We start from the raw sequence: 18,124 nt of genomic DNA, 5'->3' as shown, positions 1-18,124 counted from the left end.
TGTTCCTTGGCTTCTGGAAAGGGCCCTGCTGCTGGACACCCGCTGGTCCCCATGGTGCCTCTGAAGGACGCACAGGCTTCAGAGCCCCACCCCTAGAGGGTGCTGCTGAGCAATGGGGCAGGAGTGGTGGCCTTCCCTGCCAAGTCCCCACTGGTGAGGAATGTGGGTTTCCCCAGATTAGAAAGGACAGCTCAAATGTCACCTCCGCTCTGTGGCCTTCTTGGACACAGCCTTCACCCCCATGTCAAACCAAACTGTTTTCCTCTGCACACCCAGAAAATTCTACACACACCTCTCAGCACCAGTACTTGTCACCCTGATTACTCAATCCATGCCCCCCACACACCACCACCAACACCACAACGTGGGCAGGGATGGCCCCATGCCCAGCTCCCGGCACACCTGACATGAACCTAATGTGCTGAGTCTTATAAGAGCAGTTTCCCTATTTCTGTTCATCCCTCCTCACTGTGTTAGCCTTCTTCCTCCCGGCCTCACTCACCTTGGAGCTCCATACTTCCAAAGCCTGCTTCTAGTGCCACCTCCTCCAGGAAGCCTTCCTGGATTCCCTCTGCCAGGATGCTTCTAAGAGTTTCCAGAGCAATCCATCTTTGCTCAGCTCTCTGCTTGCTCCCGAAGTGACTTACAGATAAAACACAGATCTCCTCTGCTGCTCCTGCCCAGTGGACAGACGCAGCGCAGTGCCCGGCAGCCACTGGTGCAAGCCCTGCCCAGCTCACAGGGGGCCTGATGGGAGGTGCTCAGGAAGGGGAGCCTTGGTCTGTGTCCTCAGAGGACAGGACTAGGTCACAGGCACAACGTGTTCTGTGCGAAAAGCAACAACATCCTAGCTCGCCACAGTGGCACAGCCCGGTCCAACCTAGGGGCAGGACCTGCACGTGCCCAGCCTGAGGTGACCACAAGACGCCCAAATCCAGAGAAGGGAGGGACAGCCCGTCTGACCTCTGAGGTCCCTCTCAAGTCCAATGTTCCGTGACTTCCTGACCCCACAGGCCATTAAGCAAGCAGCCAAATGCCCAGTGGGCGGCGGTCCAGGCCTGGTCAGAGGGCGCTTCCTGTCTCACTGCGGGAGGGAGCAGAGGATGGAGCTGCCCGGATCCTTCAGGGCCTGGGCTTCCGGCAGGGCTGAGCTCCAGGACGGGGTGGGATCACGCTCTGGAGATAAGACCTGGACCTGGCTTTACCCAAACCCTGCCAGTGCCCTACTCCCGCAATCCCCCAGCCCCGGCACCCCCTCCAGGCTTCCAGCACAGCCGTAATTGGGGCTGAGGGCAACAAACAGCCCCAACCCCAGTTGCGGAGGGCCTGGCATGAGTGGGAAAAAGCCGGAAAAATACATTTTCCCCTAAAGACTTGTAAGAAAATTCTCACTGATTTTTTTCCCTTTTACCCCAAGCTTTCACAGCACTAAATATGCCACACTTAGTAATTTTACGAGCAAACCAAACTATACATCACACGGTTTTATGTTCCTAAATTAACAAAAGGACTTTAAATCTATATGGAGCTCTTAAAAAAAAAAAAAAAAAAAAAAAAGGAGGAGGAGGAGGAGGAGACCGCATGGATGTTTATTCCCTCACCCCCAAACTCCCTCTTCCCTTCGAATACACGGCGCCCCTATAGCTTCAAAATTTCTGCTGATCCTGCAGCTAGACCACCAAAGGGGGACAATCCCAGACAGGGACAAGGATCTGTTTGGCTGAGGAGGTCCCCTAAGAGGGGATCCCACCGTTCTTCCTGAAAGGCCACGTTAAGGGCCACAACAGTCTAATGATTTTCCCACAAAGAGTATGACAGGACACACCCTAGTTGATGGAGAGGCTGCCTCTACGACCCTGGTCTCCCCAAAAGTCTAAGGAAGAGACTTTGAAGTCAACAGGCCTGCGAGGTCTCCTGACCGCTGTGATCTCATCTACACAATGCCAGGGTAGACCAGGTGACTCCATCACACTTGACATTGGTGAGAGGGAACCCCCCTGGGACCGCTCCCCCCAAAAGTGTCCATGTCCAGGAGGAAGATGGGCAAGCGACACGGAGCACCAGGCTCAAAGCAGGAGGCCAAGTCCAGACACGTCCTCCCCTAGCCGGCTCTGACCAGGAGCTGTGTGGCTTGGGCCACCTGCCGCTCTGACCCTGCACTTTCCCCTGTGTAGAAAGACACGCATTCTTGCCCCGGAATCCAGGTAACATAATGACCATTTGCTCCCGGAGTACAAAGAAACCTCTTCTGTCTCCAGAGTCAAGGAGATAAGAAGAGAGTTTCCAGCGGGACTGTATCAGATTCCCACCCATGGCGTAACAACAACACACATAAGCAAGAAAAAAACCTTAATGAGAACCAAATTGGGCAGGGGGGGTGGGAACCAGACCAGGCCCCTCGCAAAAGGGCTGGGCTGCAGCTGGGACAAAAGGGCCCCTGGCCTTCCCAGCCGACAGATGGAACCGTGGCGGCCTCCCCATTTCTCAGGGGTATCGGAAGATTAATTAGTGACTGCCTGGAAAGTGCTAGATGGAAGCCGAAATGCCTGTCCCTGCTGAGTTTCTGAGCTGTAAATAAGCAGCTTTCTCAATCACAACTAAAATAGCCATGTTTTCCTTTTATCTGAGTCAGATCCCATTAGGCCTAACCTGCCCCCACAGCGGGTCTTGGGTGGTTCCTGCGCCACAGCTATGGTTTGCTAACGTCCCATGACAAGCCTGAGGCTATACAAGACCTTGGTCCCTGTGGGTGCCCCGTCCCCGCCTTGGCTCCGAGCACCCTGGGAGTTGGGTTCCAGCCTGACCTCACCTCCAGACACCACCCCCAACCCAGGTGGGCCTGAGCCCCTGCCTCACATCTTGCCTCACACCTTGGCTTTCTGGAAGCAGTTTAGATGGGTGGGAAATAGAACCCAGCGGCCCCCACAGGCCGAGCTTCATTCTGGGTACCCCAGCTCTCGGCAGACAAAGCCTCAGTCTCCTGCCAGTCCCTCCCAGGATGGTCAGAGAGGGGCCTAGGACAGGCCGGATGAGATATTTATGACTCGCTCTGGCCTCAGGGGGTAGCTGGGGGCGGGGAAATGTTCCAGGGGGACCCCGGGTCCTAGAGCAACCACCAGCAGGCTTCATGGCTATGGGCCAAGTCCCAGCTCTCTCTGGGCCTCAGTTTCCTCCCTGGAGGGCCGAGGGCAGCCTTTCTAGCAGTGGACAGTGATCCTGAGGGAAGGCCAGGGTCACCCAGAGTTCAGTGTGGGGCTGGAGTGGGGTCAGCTGATGGCTGAGGAGTCAGTCTTCCCTCTAGAAACGACAGGAACCAGATAAGGGGCTGGGAGGGCGCCGCTGCCACCACCAGCGGCCAGCTCCCACTCAACACAGTCAACAAATATTTATGAAGCAGGGACTCTGGAGCCAGACTGCGCAGGATCAGCGCCTAGCTCCACCATTTAGTGCACCTGTGACCTCAACCCCTCTGTACCTCAGTTTCCCTGGGCTAAGAGTAGCCTGACCTCCCAGAGTTGTTCTGAGGAAGCACCATGTCGGGCGTGGAATGGGAATAGTAGACCAAGCAGCCACTGCCTCTTCCTCATGAATAATTTTTTTTTTTTTTTTTTTTTTTTTTTTTTTTTTGAGACAAGGTCTCACTCTGTCACCCAGGCTGCAGTGCAGTCGTGGAATCACAGCTCACTGCAGCCTCGACCTCCTGGGCCCAGGTGATCCTCTCACCTCAGCCTCCTGAGTAGCTGGGTCTACAGGCATGCACCACCACGATCGACTAATTGTTTTTGCATTTTTTGTAGAGAGGTGTTCTTACCATGCTGCCCAGGCTGGTCTTGAGCTCCTGGGCTCAAGTGGTCCACCCACCTCGGTCTCCCAAAGTGCTGGGATTACAGGTGTGAGATACCTCGCCCAGTCCTCATTATTATTATTATTATTATTTTTAGGATTGTTATTATTGGCCTGGCACTGAGTCTGGTAAAAAGGAGACACCCAGTCTGCGCCAGCATGGAGCTAGCAGCCTGGTGGAGTTCAGGAAAGGGGAGATCTAGGCATACGTACATACAGAGGAAGGTTTGAAAAGGGACCCCTGTTTGAATTTCCCAGTCGCCCCATTTGCAGGAAGGTGGAGGCCACACCTTGTGCCCTCCCACCCACCAGCCCCATCTCCTTTCACACACGCCCCTGCACCTTGCTCTCCCTGCAGCCAGCATCCCCTCACGGCTTCCATTTCCCCCTGGCTAGTGACGAAGCACTAAGAGGCAGACGCTACAACCATGGCGGCAAGAGGCCTGGTCCAAAGACAAGAGTTCAGGTCCCCACTAAGAAGCTCTATGACTTGGCCAGGTGCGGTGGCTCACACCTGTAATCCCAGCACTTTGGGAGGCCAAGGCAGGTCAAGAGATCAAGATCATCCTGGCTAACATGGTAAAACCCCGTCTCTACTAAAAATACAAAAAATTAGTCGGGCGCTGTGGCGCACTCCCATAGTCCCAGCTACTTGGGAGGCTGAGGCAGGACAATCGCTTGAACCCCGGAGGCAGAGGTTGCAGTGAGCCGAAATCTCGCCGTTGCACTCGAGCCTGGCAAGAGAGAGAGACTCCGTCTCACATTTAAAAAAAACAAAAAAAGCTCTGTGACTTGCTGCAAACAATTCTACCTCAATAACAATAATGACCACGACAAAATAATAATAATTATTATTACAGTTATCACTCGACAAGCGCTAACTTCACCCCGGGCACCATCTTCAGCGGACCCGCTCATTCCGTCTCTTGCGACAGAGCGTGGGCAAACTTTCTCTGTCCAGGACCAGATAGTAACTAACGATTCTAGGCGTGGCCAGCCCAGATGGTCTCTGCTCACAACTCAGCTTGGCCATTATAATGTGAAAGCTGCCAGAGGAACAGGCGTGGCTGTGTGCCAGTCAAACTTGACTTACAATGGGCTGGGCCATGGATTGCTGACCCTTGCCTTACACTGATCCTGAGGGAGATACAATTATGGATCCCATCTTACAAATGGGAAAACAGACTCAATTGAGAGTATCAGTCACCCGCCCAAGGACACAGCTCGGAAGAGGCAGAGCCTGACTTCACACCTACTGCCCAGCCTCAGTCCTCTCACCTGTCAAACAGGAGCAGCGGGTGCCTGATGCCAGCCTGACTGTGAACTGCCCCTGGGGCAATGGCTGGACAGGCGGGTTCTGGGCCCTTGCTCCCTGCAGTGTCTGGGATCTGGCATCAGGCATAGAAACCAAGTCCAAGAGGCTGCAGAGCACCCTGGTATCAGGCCTCTGTGGGGCAGGGTCAGCCTCTCATCCAGAACCACTGGCCCGAAGCAAGCCAGGCTGGCTGCTGCACCTGGGCCCCCTTATTCCCAGTTCAGTGTGGCAGACAAAAGCCAGCTTCATGTCCCAGCTCTGCCACTCCCAAGCTGGGCAATCGCTGAGCCCCTGGGCCTCACTTTGCTCATCTGATAAGTGGGTGGATGGCAGCACCTATCTCAGAGAGAGGAAGTGAGACCTACAGAAAGCCCACAAAAGCATTCGTAACGGGGCCTGAGAGCACTCAGGAGGACCAGGCCAGGGCTGGGCACGTAAAGCCTGTAATCCCAGCACTTTGGGAGCCCAAGGTGGGAGGATCACCTGAGGTGAGGAGTTCCAGACCAGCCTGGCCAACATGGTGAAACCCCATCTCTACTAAAAATACAAAAATTAGCCTGGCGTGGTGGCGGGTGTCTGTAATCCCAGTTACTCGGGAGGCTGAGGCAGGAGAATCTCTTGAATCTGGAAGGCGGAGGTTGCAGTGAGCCGAGATCACACCACTGCACTCCAGCCTGGGTGACAGAGCAAGACTCCATGTCAAAAAATAAAGAGGACCAGGTTACTGCTGTTTCCATCACTCTCAATGAATTAACCCCAGCCCTGGGAAGCCACTCCCTGACCGTGGTTCTTCCTGGTAAGCCCTCACCCTCACTATTACACTCAGACAACAAAGTGTAAAACCCTAGTGGGGACTTTAAATACAACAACCAAAAAAACTAGAATGCGGGGAAAGCCTCCTGCATCCACAGGCTGAGATTCACTTGTGTCCCGCCCCCCCCCCCACTTCTGACCTCTCTTAATCCCCCTGGGTGTCAGGACAAAAGTCACCCCTCCTGCCTACCCACTGGGGGCTTTACTCCAGCCTGGGCTGATCTTCCTTAATGGCTTTCAGTTTCCCAGCCTGACACTTCCTCCTCCTCTTTCTGAGGCTCCCTGTGTAAACAGAAAATCGGTCACCTGATGAATAAATATGCACCAGCAGCCTCCAGTGGCAGGTGAAGAGGGGTGTAGATTACAAACACCTGTGCTTTGAAGACGCCCTGTACTTAAGAAGATTCATTCTTGGCACAAGCTTATCCTGAGCGCCTCCAAGGCAGGCACAGCTGCCGGGGAGTCACAAGCTCTCTGCTTTCCCCCAGCCACAGACCCAGGGAGACACAGACCAGAAAAACCCAGATACAGCAGGAGGATCTGTTACATTTTGGGTGAAAGGGCTCTGGTGAATGTCAGCGCGACTCAGACCCAGCCCTCATTTACCTGGAATCTTCCCATGGGGGAGATAGCTCTGAGTTCCCAAGGGCTCACTCCGCCCTCCCCTTACAACCTTTATTTTACTAAGTTGGGGATTCCCGGTTCTAATTTGGATTGGATACGCTAAGGGAAGTGCGGAGGGAGGGAAAAGCCAAGCTTGCTGTTTGTTGTTCATTTGCATTTCAGGCAGAGGAGGGTAAAAAAAAAAAAAAGATCAAGAATGGAACGGAAACGCTGGGAAATATTCAATATTCTTCCTATCAAAACGGCATACACACCAAGGAAAAAACATACACCTGGTCAGTTACTGGGAACTAACACAGACACCACGAAACTCAAAAAGAGTAAAAGTACAGATTTCCTCCAGGAGGAGGCTTTCCTGCCTTTTTTTTTTTTTTTAAGTCAGTTGGACTCTGGTGACCCTCTGCCCTGCTCTATTAACTCAGTGAAAACGTTTGCCCAGGTTAGGGCAGCAAAGGCCAGATCCAAGGGAGCTGGGTTCTGTCCAGGCCCCTTCCTCCCCCACACGCTCCTCCTGGGGACTCCAGAGCGGTGTGGAAGCCTCAAGCAAAAGTGACAGGATCTTCTGAACAGAAAAAAAAAAAACCCGAAACCGAACACCGGGCCACGTGCACCCTTCCCCAGCAAAACAATTCAGAAATAAAGCTCCAGGGCAGTGTCTTCTGCAGAATTTTATAAAAGCCTCAACATGGGAAAAATAGGAACTTCCCCTCTCCTCCCTACACCCCCACATCACCCTCCCCACCCACACACACCGCCGCTTCATTAGGTACCGTGTGTCAAAGCTCAAAGGAGATCAACTCGGAGGGAGGAAATAAAATCAGCTCATTCCTAGAACCAGCGGTCACACGCAGCACAGCCTTCCTGACCTGCGGTCACGTGGCCCCCCCTGGGGCAGGCCGGTGCGTTTCTCCCCGACCCCAAGGGGCACAGGAGTGGGGGGTGCCGCGCGCGGTGGGGGAGAATTCTGGGGTTCACCACCCAGGGCTCCCTCGCCTCAATTCTTGGATCACCAGCTTCCATTTAGCCTACACTTAATTTTTTTTTAAGGTTTAGAAGTCCAAATACGGTGAATTCAGGAGGGGCTCCCCAAACCTCCAGCTGTCAACCCCCTCCCCTCCCCTCCAGGCTGAAAGCGCGACTTGCCCCGAAACAGAAAGTTACAGGGCAAGCGGCTGTCACCGCGCAGGAAGGTTAAGGAAACAGGAAGCCACGCCAAATACCCTCCTGAGCTTCCCCGGCCCCCTCCTCCGACCTCGGCGGAACAAAACCTTCCAGGGAATCCCGGGCAGGAAGGGGGGAGGCGGGGGGGGCCGGCGAGCCACGCTCGCGCCAAGACCGCGCAAGGGGGTTGGCTGGAGGGAGAGGGAAATAAACCCCAGGACTGGGGTGGGGGGGCAGGCTACCCGATCGGGGTGGCCTGCAGGAAAGTAACTTCACACTCGGCGCTTAATTCACCTTGGAAGGTTTAAGTGCCTCGGCCGCTCGCTGCGCCGCCGCGGCGGAGCCGGCTCCGGGCAGACAAAAGGAGCGAGACGCGCAACCCCCGGCGGCGGCGCGGTGGGGGCGGCGGGCCAGGTGGGCGCTCCCCGCCGCACGTAGCCGCGCACATCGCGGGCTTGACCGCAGCGGGAGGATCCGAGGCCGCGCGCGTCTGCGGGGGGCACCGGCAGACCCAATGCCCCGACCCTGGCTCGGGGGTCTGGCGGAGGGGGGTCGGGTGAGGGAGGGTCCCGGGCGCGCCGGCGCCGCGCGGGACCCGGGGAGGCGCACGGCTCGCTTACCTGGTAAGTAATACAGAGGCGGCTTCAATCCAAACATGGTTCAAATTAGAATTCCATAGTGGCCAGAGAGGGATGAAGAAGGAAAATAATATTAAAACCCAGGAATGAACAAAAAGCACCGTTCAAGCCACGGCGCTCAAAAATGTCCAAAACAATAAAATAAAGGCAGAAGAGCGATCCCGAGAGCGACGAAAAAAAAATCAGTCTTTTCCCCCCCGCAAGATGATCAAAAGGCTCTCTCTCCGACCAGCGCCCGGGCAATTTCGGCCACCTTGGCCCTGGCAGATCCACAATGAGGTAATTGACGACCAAGGACGGGCCGGAGCCTCCACGGCTGCCCGGGTGTCTTCGCCGCGTGTGTATTTTCTGCCTTTTGGACTTGAGATGCAAATAAAAAAAAGGAGGGGGGAGCGCGGCGGAGGGAAGCAGGCGGGGAAGAGGAGCGAGAGAAAAATAAAGGGGGGAGGTGAGGGTGATGAAATTGGGGGGTTAAGATCTTCAGGGATTACTCATTTGAAAGGAAAAGAGAGAGGGGGAAAGAAAAAAAAACAGCCCCCAAGACATGCGAGTAGCAATCTCTCCTCCATTCAGCCATTTGAATGTCAAGGGCGAGGGTCAAGAGACCTGTTTCCAACAGGGTTTCACGTTCAGAACCAGAAGGAAAAAGGAAGGGGGGGGGCGCGGCGGGAGGGGGTATCTCTTGTTGCCAAGGAGAAATCGGCTTTGTTTTGTTTCCCCTTAGCTACTGGGTGAGGAGGGGCGGGGTGGCGGGGAGAGGAGGAGGGGGCGAGCGGGAGAGGGAAGAGAAGAAAATTAATACCCAAACAGCCAAGAAGTACCGAGGGGGAGATTTCTTCTCGTAAATAAAAGAGGCGGCGATTGCAAACAAGTCTCCGGCAGGAGAAAGCAGGCCGGGGAGCCGGCTCCCCTCCCCCTCTCGCCACCAACACCCCTCCCCCCCTTTTTTTGGTTATCTCCCTGGCCCGGCGTCCCACCACTGACTCAGAGAGAGGGGGTGGAAGGAGGAGGAGAAAGAACTCGCGGGGGCTCTGGCGCCTGGGCAGAAGGAGGCAGGAGGAGAGCGGGGAGGCGAGAGCGCACGGCGGTGGAGAGCCCCTCGATCAATTTTCATGCAAGAATCATTATCGGTAAATTGGAAAGCTGGCTGCCTGACAGCAGATTTGTCTCCCCTAATGAAAGCGAAAGGGTAGGGGAGCAGCGGCGGGCGGCTGAAGGCGGCGGCGGCGGCGGCTCCTTCCGTCTCTACGCGGCATCTTCCAACAGCTCCATGCTTCGCAGGGCGATAATAATAGTTTCACTTGCGAGCTTCCCCCCGCGCGGCCGCCCAGCCGGGCGGCAGATCCATGCGGACGGGGAGCGGGGCGCAGGAAGCCGGGCTCGCCTCTCCAAACAGGGGGAGGGTGCCGCTGCCGAAGGCAGGGTGCTCCCCTTGGCTCCGAAGCGGGGGCCGTTTGCAAACAGTGGGCGGCTGCGGGCGCCGCTGGTCCCCCCTCCGGCTGCCCAACTCCGCGCTCTGGCCGCCCGCCCGCGCGTCCTCCCTCCCTCCCCACCCACGACTGACAGCTGCGGGAGCCAGGAGTTCGCCCTCCGCCAAGACCCGGGAGGAGAATCCCCAAACGGTGACCCGGGAACTCGGGGCCGCCTTTTGTGGAACCCACGCGGGGCTGCGGCAACGCACACGCCGGCCGGCCCTGGTGAGCTCCTCGGGCAAGCGGTTTGTTTCCCTCCTTTCTTTTCCTCTCACCCCTCACCCCGCACCCCACCCCTTAAAAATCCCTGTTGCAAGTGTAATCAAATGCTTGATAGCATCTCCCACACTCTCCCTGCACTGGTGCATTATCAGATCCGGGAAGGCATGCTTCCAGGCAAATAGACCTAATAAATGCTATTACTGGGATTCTGCAAGCCCCGGCTGCACCATAGTAACGAGAGCCCCGGCTAATTTGGTTTAAGAAAACGATCAACTGCACAGAGAGTGTGAGTGTGGAGCCTGTATCTCTCCTCCCCACGCCGCCTCCCTTTCACACCAGCTCAAGAAGGCCCCATGTGATAATTCCCCAAATCGAAGGGGAAAAAACCCTGCCGCCAAACCACATCCTGTGCGCTCATTGTCCAGCCCAGCGATTTTAAAGAGACAGGATCCATTTACCCACGTCCCCCCACCCCGTCCTTAAACGCACGCTGCAAAGCTGCCTCTTGATGTGACAATTTATTTTCAAGCCCTTTTACCTCCTGAGGGGCCCCTCGGTGGCACAACCAGCCGGAATCACGACTTGGTGACACTAAGGGGTCACCTTTTGACCCCAGATACAATCATGGTTTGAGGAACAGACCTAAGCCCGCAGGTATGCACGGCGGGGCACCGCGGTCACACCAGGCTTGGGTTCCTGCCAACGCTCTCCAACCACTGCGTCAATCAGGGGTCCCCAGCGGCAGCCCCGGGGTCCCTGCTAAATGCAGCGGCTTCAAATGACAGTTGAACTCCCGGAATACTATACCCTAGAGAAAAGCTCCGGAGGGCAAATTGGAGGAGGTGGGGGAGTGGGGAGAGCGGCGTGCCTTTTGACCTCTCCAAGCCACTTGCCAAACCCTCGCCTACCCCGCCAGAAAAATTCTTAAATGAGCTGGGCGGAGCGCTCGGAGCCAAGGGAGGGGTGGCGCTCTTCCCCGCCGCCGCCAACGACTCGGTGGCTGCGGCGTGCTGGCGGCCGCCTTCCTCCGGGGCTCGGCCGCCAGGGTGCGAGGAGCGTCTTTGACTCCCCAAGCTCGCTGCTGCGCCCCGCCTGGCGCCACCTCCCCGTGGGCGGCCTAGCGCCCGCGGGCGCAGGGGAGGGCGCCAGAGCTGCTGACCTGGAGGAAACCGGCCGCTCGGGGCCGCCCGCGCCCGCCGCCAGCCTCTGACTGCTCCGCCCCGCGCTGACCCTGGAGGTCGCGCCAGGCCCTCGGCGCCGGCGGCCCTTTGTTTCCGGGGCTGCGTGGTGGCGCCCTCTCTGCGCCTCCCCTTGCACCCGCCGCCGGCGGTGGCCTGGGAAGCGGGGCGGCGGGGTCGGGGGTCCAGCACCTGCCCTCCCTGCCCCCACCCTGCGCGCCCAGCCGGGCCTCCGCTCCAGCCCCCGCTTCACCGTCCCACCCATTTATCACCCGCGAGCTGCACAATCCGCGCCCGTGGGGGGCGGGGCGGGGGGCGGCTAGGACGCGGGTTAGACCGCCCGGCTGAGCTACCACCCACCAGCTAACCCCTCACAAATTGGAAAAATCTCCCATCTTACTTAGGGAAAAAAAACAAACAAACAACTATTTTTAAAAGACCCTAAACTATCAGTTTCTGTTAGTCATTCTTTTATTGGTTTTTAATTCTCCGGGATTACACGAACAACAGTAGTAATTAATACTAAACCTTCCTCTACTGTATATGCTAATGGCAGGAGCCATAAAAATTAATTTGCAAACATGCCATTACACAATAGATGTACAGGCAATAAACCTGTAATTATGAGCCAATCACAGGCATGGTACAGAGGGAGGGGTGCTCCCCCAATCTGCTGGGTGCCCCCCTTCCCCTGCTCCAGTGGGGAAGACTATGCCAGCAAGAAGCTTGCCTCCTGGGAGCCACCTGTGGAGAATGGGAAAGAGGTCTCTAATTTGGAGCTCCCATCAGCCTGGCTTCCAGGCAAAATCACTTGGAGACAGTCACGGAAGTCCACCTGAGACTCAGCGCGGTGGCGGGACACGGTGGCTCACGCCTGTAATCCCAGGAATTTGGGAGGCCGAGACGGGCGGATCATGAGGTCAGGAGATCGAGACCATCCTGGCTAACACGGTGAAACTTCGTCTCTAATAAAAATACAAAAAAAATTAGCCAGGCGTGGTGGCGGGGGCGCCTGTAGTCCCAGCTACTCGGGAGGCTGAGGCAGGAGAATGGCGTGAACCCGGGAGGCGGAGGTTGCAGTGAGCCGAGATCGCGCCACTGCACTCCATCCAGCCTGGGCACAGAGCGAGACTCAGTCTCAAAAAAAAAAAAAAAAAGGAGGGGCGGGCGCGGTAGTTCACACCTGTAATCCCAGCACTTTGGGAGGCCTAGGCGGGCGGCTCATGAGGTCAGGAGATCGAGACCATCCTGGCTAACACGGTGAAACCCCGTCCCTACTAAAAATACAAAAAATTAGCCGGGCGTGGTGGCGGGCGCCTGTAATCCCAGCTTCTGGGGAGGCTGAGGCAGGAGAATGGCATGAACCCGGGAGGCGGAGCTTGCAGTGAGCCAAGATCGCACCACTGCACTCTAGCCTGGGCGACAGAGCGAGACTCCGTCTCAAAGAAAAAAAAAAGAAATAAATTGAGCGCACAGAGGCGAAGCAGGAGCTTGGAGAGCTCCCCAGGCCTGGCTGGCGGTGGGTAGGCCAGACCAGGAAGGAGAGGGCCAGAGAAGAGTGGGCATGCTGGTGGGCCAGCTCCTGGCTGATCTTTGCTTCCTAGTCAAAGGTAAACATCTCCCCCTAGTAAGTATTTGAATGCCTGCATCGAATTACCTTAAAATGCTCAGGCCAAGCCCTAATTGCTTTTAGCCACACCCTTGGGAAGGAGAGCTGTAAGATTCTAGTGATAGCCCAGCCTCCTTTGGCCCTGGATCTGGGTGTCTCAAAGTAGGTTAGTGACATTTCCTGGTGACAGGGACCTTTGTAAGGGAGGAAAATATGAGACCCACTATGGGAGGGTGGTTACACCACAGCTGCCGACCTGATGCCAAAACAGCTGAGAAATAGAAAGCAACCCCACCGTGCCCCGCCGCCGGCCTCCCGGGCGGCTTTCCATTGAATGGCCCGGTTGTTTGCCACAGTGTGGCTGAACAGGGCAGCGGGAAGGATTTTCCCCTTCCCACTGGCCCTTGTGGCTTGGCTGTGGTTTTTGGAACCCATCACTACAGCCATTCATTCCCAGGGGAGCCGCAGCCCCGCTGCCTCTGAGGGTGCCTATGGACTGGCTAGGGGTGACAGGGGCCACCAGTCTAGGCCACACCAGGACAGACTGCCAGGTGCCCATGTGAGAAGGGCAGTGCTCTTTGTAAGATTTCACCCCAGAGGGATTCTGTCCAAGGAAAGGATGTCTCTGTCTCTCTCCACCCACACTTCTCCGGAAAAGCCCGGTGGTGGCAATGCTCTCTGTCCCCATCCCTCAGCTCACCGCTGGGGAGGAGTCAGACACTTATGGAAAAGAGGTAGGAAACTGGGCAGGCTGGACCACCCAGACCTAAGCCTCCAGGTACCCTTGTTAAAGACTGGGGACGCCAAGGGGCAAACTCACCCCGCACCTCCCTGAAAAAGCCCTGCCCACACTGCAAGCCCACCCAAGGTCAGAGGGAAGAATGGGCCCCAACAGCACAGGGCCATGTTCTGGACACAGCAGAAAAAGAGAAAATTGCTTCATCTCTCAGTGGGAGAAAAAAAGCTGGGGGCTGGGCTGCTTCCCAGGAGGCAGCATGCGGCCCGCCGGATCCCCACTCTGAAGATGCAGGCCTCCCCCCGACCAGCTGCACCTTCAAAATGGAGGGTCCCCAGACTCCCTCTAGCAGGTCTGTCTTTGCCACAGCACGGAGACAGCCTAGCTGGCCAAGAGAGTCAGCTGAGAGCAATAAAAATAGCCTCCCAGCACGTGCTGGGAAAACTGAGGCTGCAGGCTGGGGTCTGGAGTGCACGCGGCGGGGTGCCTCGGTTGGGAGCTGTGCCCACTGGCATCTGGTGGCCCCCCAGGACCAGGCCACAACCTCCCCCTCTGGAGAGAGGCACTGCTCCCCAAATTCCAGGAAAGGGAGGGGTGGGGAAGCTGCGTGGCTAACCTGGAATGCCCCGTCTGTCCTCGGGTGGGCAGCCTCCGTTTCCCTCTTTAGGGTAATAATACCAGCTGATGCTTCCCGCGCGCTCAGTCTGTGCCAGCTGCTGTTCTAAGCACTTTTCCTGGATAGCGCATTGGATCCTCGTGACAATCTGGTTCAAGGTCACCATGAGTTCCATTTTCCAGATGAAGAACAGAGAGGTCACGCAGCTTGCCCAAGGACACACAGCCAGTGGGTGACAGAGCTGGGGTTGGAACCCAAGCTGGCTCCAGAGTGCATGTTCATTACCATCAGCAAAGGTTTGCAGTCAGACTTCAAATTCCATCTCGCCCCCACCCTCTGTGTGCCCTCGGGCAGTGACATCGACATTTTGACCCTCAGTTTCCTTACCTGGAAAATGAGGCAAATCACCCCTGTACTCCAGGAAGATGTGTGTAATTACACCAGTGCCTGGCACACAGAGACTCCATGAGCACAGCAGCCATTAGTCCTGTTTCAGGAAATAGTGGTAATAATGCTAATAGCAGCTCCCACTGAAGGGGCCTCAGTGCACTGGGCTCCACGATGCCTGCTTTCCTACGACGTCATCTTACTTAGGACCTGCCCCAGCATCCCCTCCCCTTGAGATGGGCACCACAATGACCATCACCCACTTTTGTGCATGAAGATGCTGAGGCCCAGAGAAGCGAAGTCACTCACCAAGGGCAAGGGCATACAGGGAGGGGACACACCCTCTTTCTCTTTCTGTCCGGCTCTAGTCCTTAGGTCCCTGGACCGTCTACGAACATTCCAAGTCTCAAGCCAGTCTGAGGTTGAAAGAAAAAAGGGAACCTCTGTGCGGTCACACCTCATGGTAACTTCTGCAGATCCAGGTTTTGTTTTTACCTTTGCTTGGTGGGAGCTACAGGGCACACCCCACCCATGTGTGCTGTCTCCTCTCAGAGCATCTAACCAGGATCCTGGGGCCGAGCATCCCCAGCCTGCCCCTGTGCAGCAGGCAGAATGGTCATGTGCCAAAAGTGATGTCTACATGGCCAGGGGCAGTGGCTGATACCCATAATCCCAACACTTTGGGAGGCCGAGGTGGAAGGATTGCTTGAGCCCAGGAGTTCAAGACCAGCCTGGGCAACAGAGTGTGACTCCGTTGCTACAAAAAATAAAAATGCTAGCCAGGTTTAGTGGCGTGTGTGCCTACAGTTCCAGCTACATGGGAAGCTGAGGCAGGAGGATCTCTTGAGCCCAGGAAATTGAGGCTGTTGTGAGCTGTGTTTGGGCCACTGCACTCCAGCCCAGGCGACAGAGCAAAGACCCTACCTCAAAAAAAAAAAAAAAAGAAAGAAAAGAAAAAGAAAAAAGATGCGTTTGCCTGGTACCTGTGAATGTGGCCATATTTAGAAAGAGTCTGTGAAGATGTAATTAAGAATCTCCAGGCCGGGCATGGTGGCTCGCGCCTGTAATCCCAGCACACTGGGAGGCCGAGGCAGGCGGATCATGAGGTCAAGAGATCAAGACCATCCTGGCCAAATGGTGAAACCCCGTCTCTACTAAAAATACAAAAATTAGCTGGGCGTGGTGGCGCATTCCTGTAGTCCCAGCTACTTGGGAGGCTGAGGCAGGAGAATCGATTGAACCCAGGATGCGGAGGTTGCAGTGAGCTGAGATCGAGCCACTCAATCTGGGGGATGCTCCAGCCTGGTGACAGAGTGAGACTCCGTCTGCAACAAAAAAAGAATCCCCAGACCAGATCATCCTGGATTATTAGAGTGGGCCTAAACTGAATGGCAAGGGTCTTTATAACAAGAGGAACCATCTGCACCCCCACGTTTATCACCACACTGTTCACCACAGCCAAAATATGGAATCAACCTTGGTGTCCAACACAGAAGAAGGAATCTAGAGAATGTGGTACCTACACACAATGGAATACTACTCACCCGTAAAAAAGAATGAAACCCTGTCATTTGCAGCAACACGTGTGGAATTGGAGATTCTTAGTTAAATCAAATAGGCCAGACACAGAAAGGCAAACACTGCATGATCTCACTAATATGTGGGAACTAAGAAAGTGGATCTCATGATGACAGAGGCAGGAGGGGTAGAGGGGAGGGAGGGCAGAAGAGAAGTTGATTAATGGGTGCAAATATACAATTAGATAGAAATAAGACCTAGTTTAAAAAAAAAAGAAGACCTAGTGTTCTATATATCAGTAGGGTGACTATAGTTTATAATAATCTATTGTACACTTCAAAAAAGCTAGAATAATTAGAGTATTTCTTTCTTTCTTTTTTTTTTTTTTTTTTTTTTTGAGACAGAGTCTCACTCTGTCACCAGGCTGGAGTGCTGTGGCTCAGTCGTGGCTCACTGTCACCTCTGACTCCCTGCTTTAAGTGAGTCTCCTGCCTCAGCCTCCAGAGTAGTTGGGATTACAGGCATGCACCACCACGCCCAGCTCATTTTTTTGGTATTTTTACTAAGGACAGCATTTCACCATGTTGGCCAGGATGGTCTCGATATCCTGACCTCGTGATCCGCCCGCCTCGGCCTCCCAAAGTCCTGGGATTACAGGCGTGAGCCACCACGCCCGGCCTCAAATATTTCTAGAATAGAGAAAAGAAAAATATACCAAGTACACTGATTTTTTTTTTTTTTTTTTTTTTTTTTTTTTTTTAGACAGACACTCATTCTGTCACCCAGGCTGGAGTGCAGTGGTGTCATCTCGGCTCACTACAGCCTCCGCCTCCAGGGTTCAAGTGATTCTGGTGCCTCAGCCTCCCAAGTAGCTCATTACAGGCACATGCCACCACACTTGGCTAATTTTTGTATTTTTAGTAGAGACAGGGTTTCGCCATGTTGCCCAGGCTGGTCTCGAACTCCTGACTTCAGGTGATATACCCTCCCTGGCCTCCCAAAGTGCTGGGATTACAGGCATGAGCCACCACACCTAGCCCCAGTACACTGGTTTGATCTGTACCAATTATATAAATGTATTAAATTATCACATTAATTATATAAATGTATTAAACTATTGCATTACCCCAAAAACATGTTTTTTTAAAAAAGGAACAGACAAAAGAAAAGACACACAGGAGAGATGGCCACGTGAAAATAGAGGCAGAAATTGGCGTGATATGGCCACAAGCCGAGGGATGCCTGGAGTCCCCGGGTGCTGGAAGAGGCAGGGAGGAGCCTCCGGAGGGAGCACGGCCCCGCTGAAACTTGGATTTCAGTTTCATTCCGTGAGAGAATACATTTCTGATGTTTCAAGCTGCCACCCAGTTTGCAGTAATTTGTTACAGCAGCCACAGGAAGCTAATACATCCTGTCACTTCTATCAAATGCCCTCTGTCCCACCAGCCCTGGGAAGCTCTGGGCATTGTCCAAGTCTGGAAGCCGCACACTTTGGGCCATGGCTGGGTCAAGCCATCCTTCAGGTGTGTCACAGGAACTCAGATTGAGATAAAGTGTCCTAAGGCCCTGGACAAAGGTGCGGTAAGGCTGCCCGCCCTCCACAAAACTCACGTCTACACTCCACTGGGACCTGCCCGCCCTCTCATCTCACTCCCTCGTTATACACATTTACCAGCCAGGCTTTGGGGGGAAGCCTGGCCCCCGGAGCTCTTCGGATGTGGCCGTCTGCCCGGGGAAATGGCCCGCCAGCCTTCCTGAGGGTCCGCCTCTAACTGCTGGCCTTGCGCACACCTTTAGGCCCCACAGGGCCAGGGGTGACAGTAACGACAAGAATCCCTGGTGGCCAGCTTCTTACCAAGCCAAGCCCTTTCATCCCAGCCTCTCGGGCAATTGGGTGGGGACAGGTGACCAAGTTCTGGCCAAGAAAATGTGAGAGAAGGAATCACTGGCCACGTCCAGGCCTGGCCTGGAAGAGCTGCCTGTGCGAGCTTC

The 18,124-nt window shown here is 55.2% G+C and overlaps 1 protein-coding gene across 6 annotated transcripts in view; it reads right to left on the bottom strand.

The window, feature by feature from the left end:
• GSE1 (Gse1 coiled-coil protein) overlaps positions 1–18,124 on the bottom strand; it is a 500,133-nt gene that overhangs the window by 108,192 nt on the left and 373,817 nt on the right. For 2 of the 6 annotated variants that reach the window (XM_030819591.1, XM_030819606.1), the window contains exon 1: positions 8,377–9,144. The exons of the other annotated variants lie outside the window; for them this stretch is intronic. In XM_030819591.1, coding sequence (XP_030675451.1) covers positions 8,377–8,413 — 37 coding nt within the window. In that variant the 5' untranslated portion in view covers positions 8,414–9,144. Of the gene's footprint in view, positions 1–8,376; positions 9,145–18,124 lie in introns of those variants that run through there. 6 annotated transcript variants of the gene reach the window in all.

The sequence above is a fragment of the Nomascus leucogenys genome, chromosome 2 (genome assembly GCF_006542625.1).
Source record: "Nomascus leucogenys isolate Asia chromosome 2, Asia_NLE_v1, whole genome shotgun sequence".
Classification (NCBI taxonomy): domain Eukaryota; kingdom Metazoa; phylum Chordata; class Mammalia; order Primates; family Hylobatidae; genus Nomascus; species Nomascus leucogenys.
Note: the sequence above shows the minus strand (reverse complement) of the source record. Positions and strands in the feature narration are given on the sequence as shown.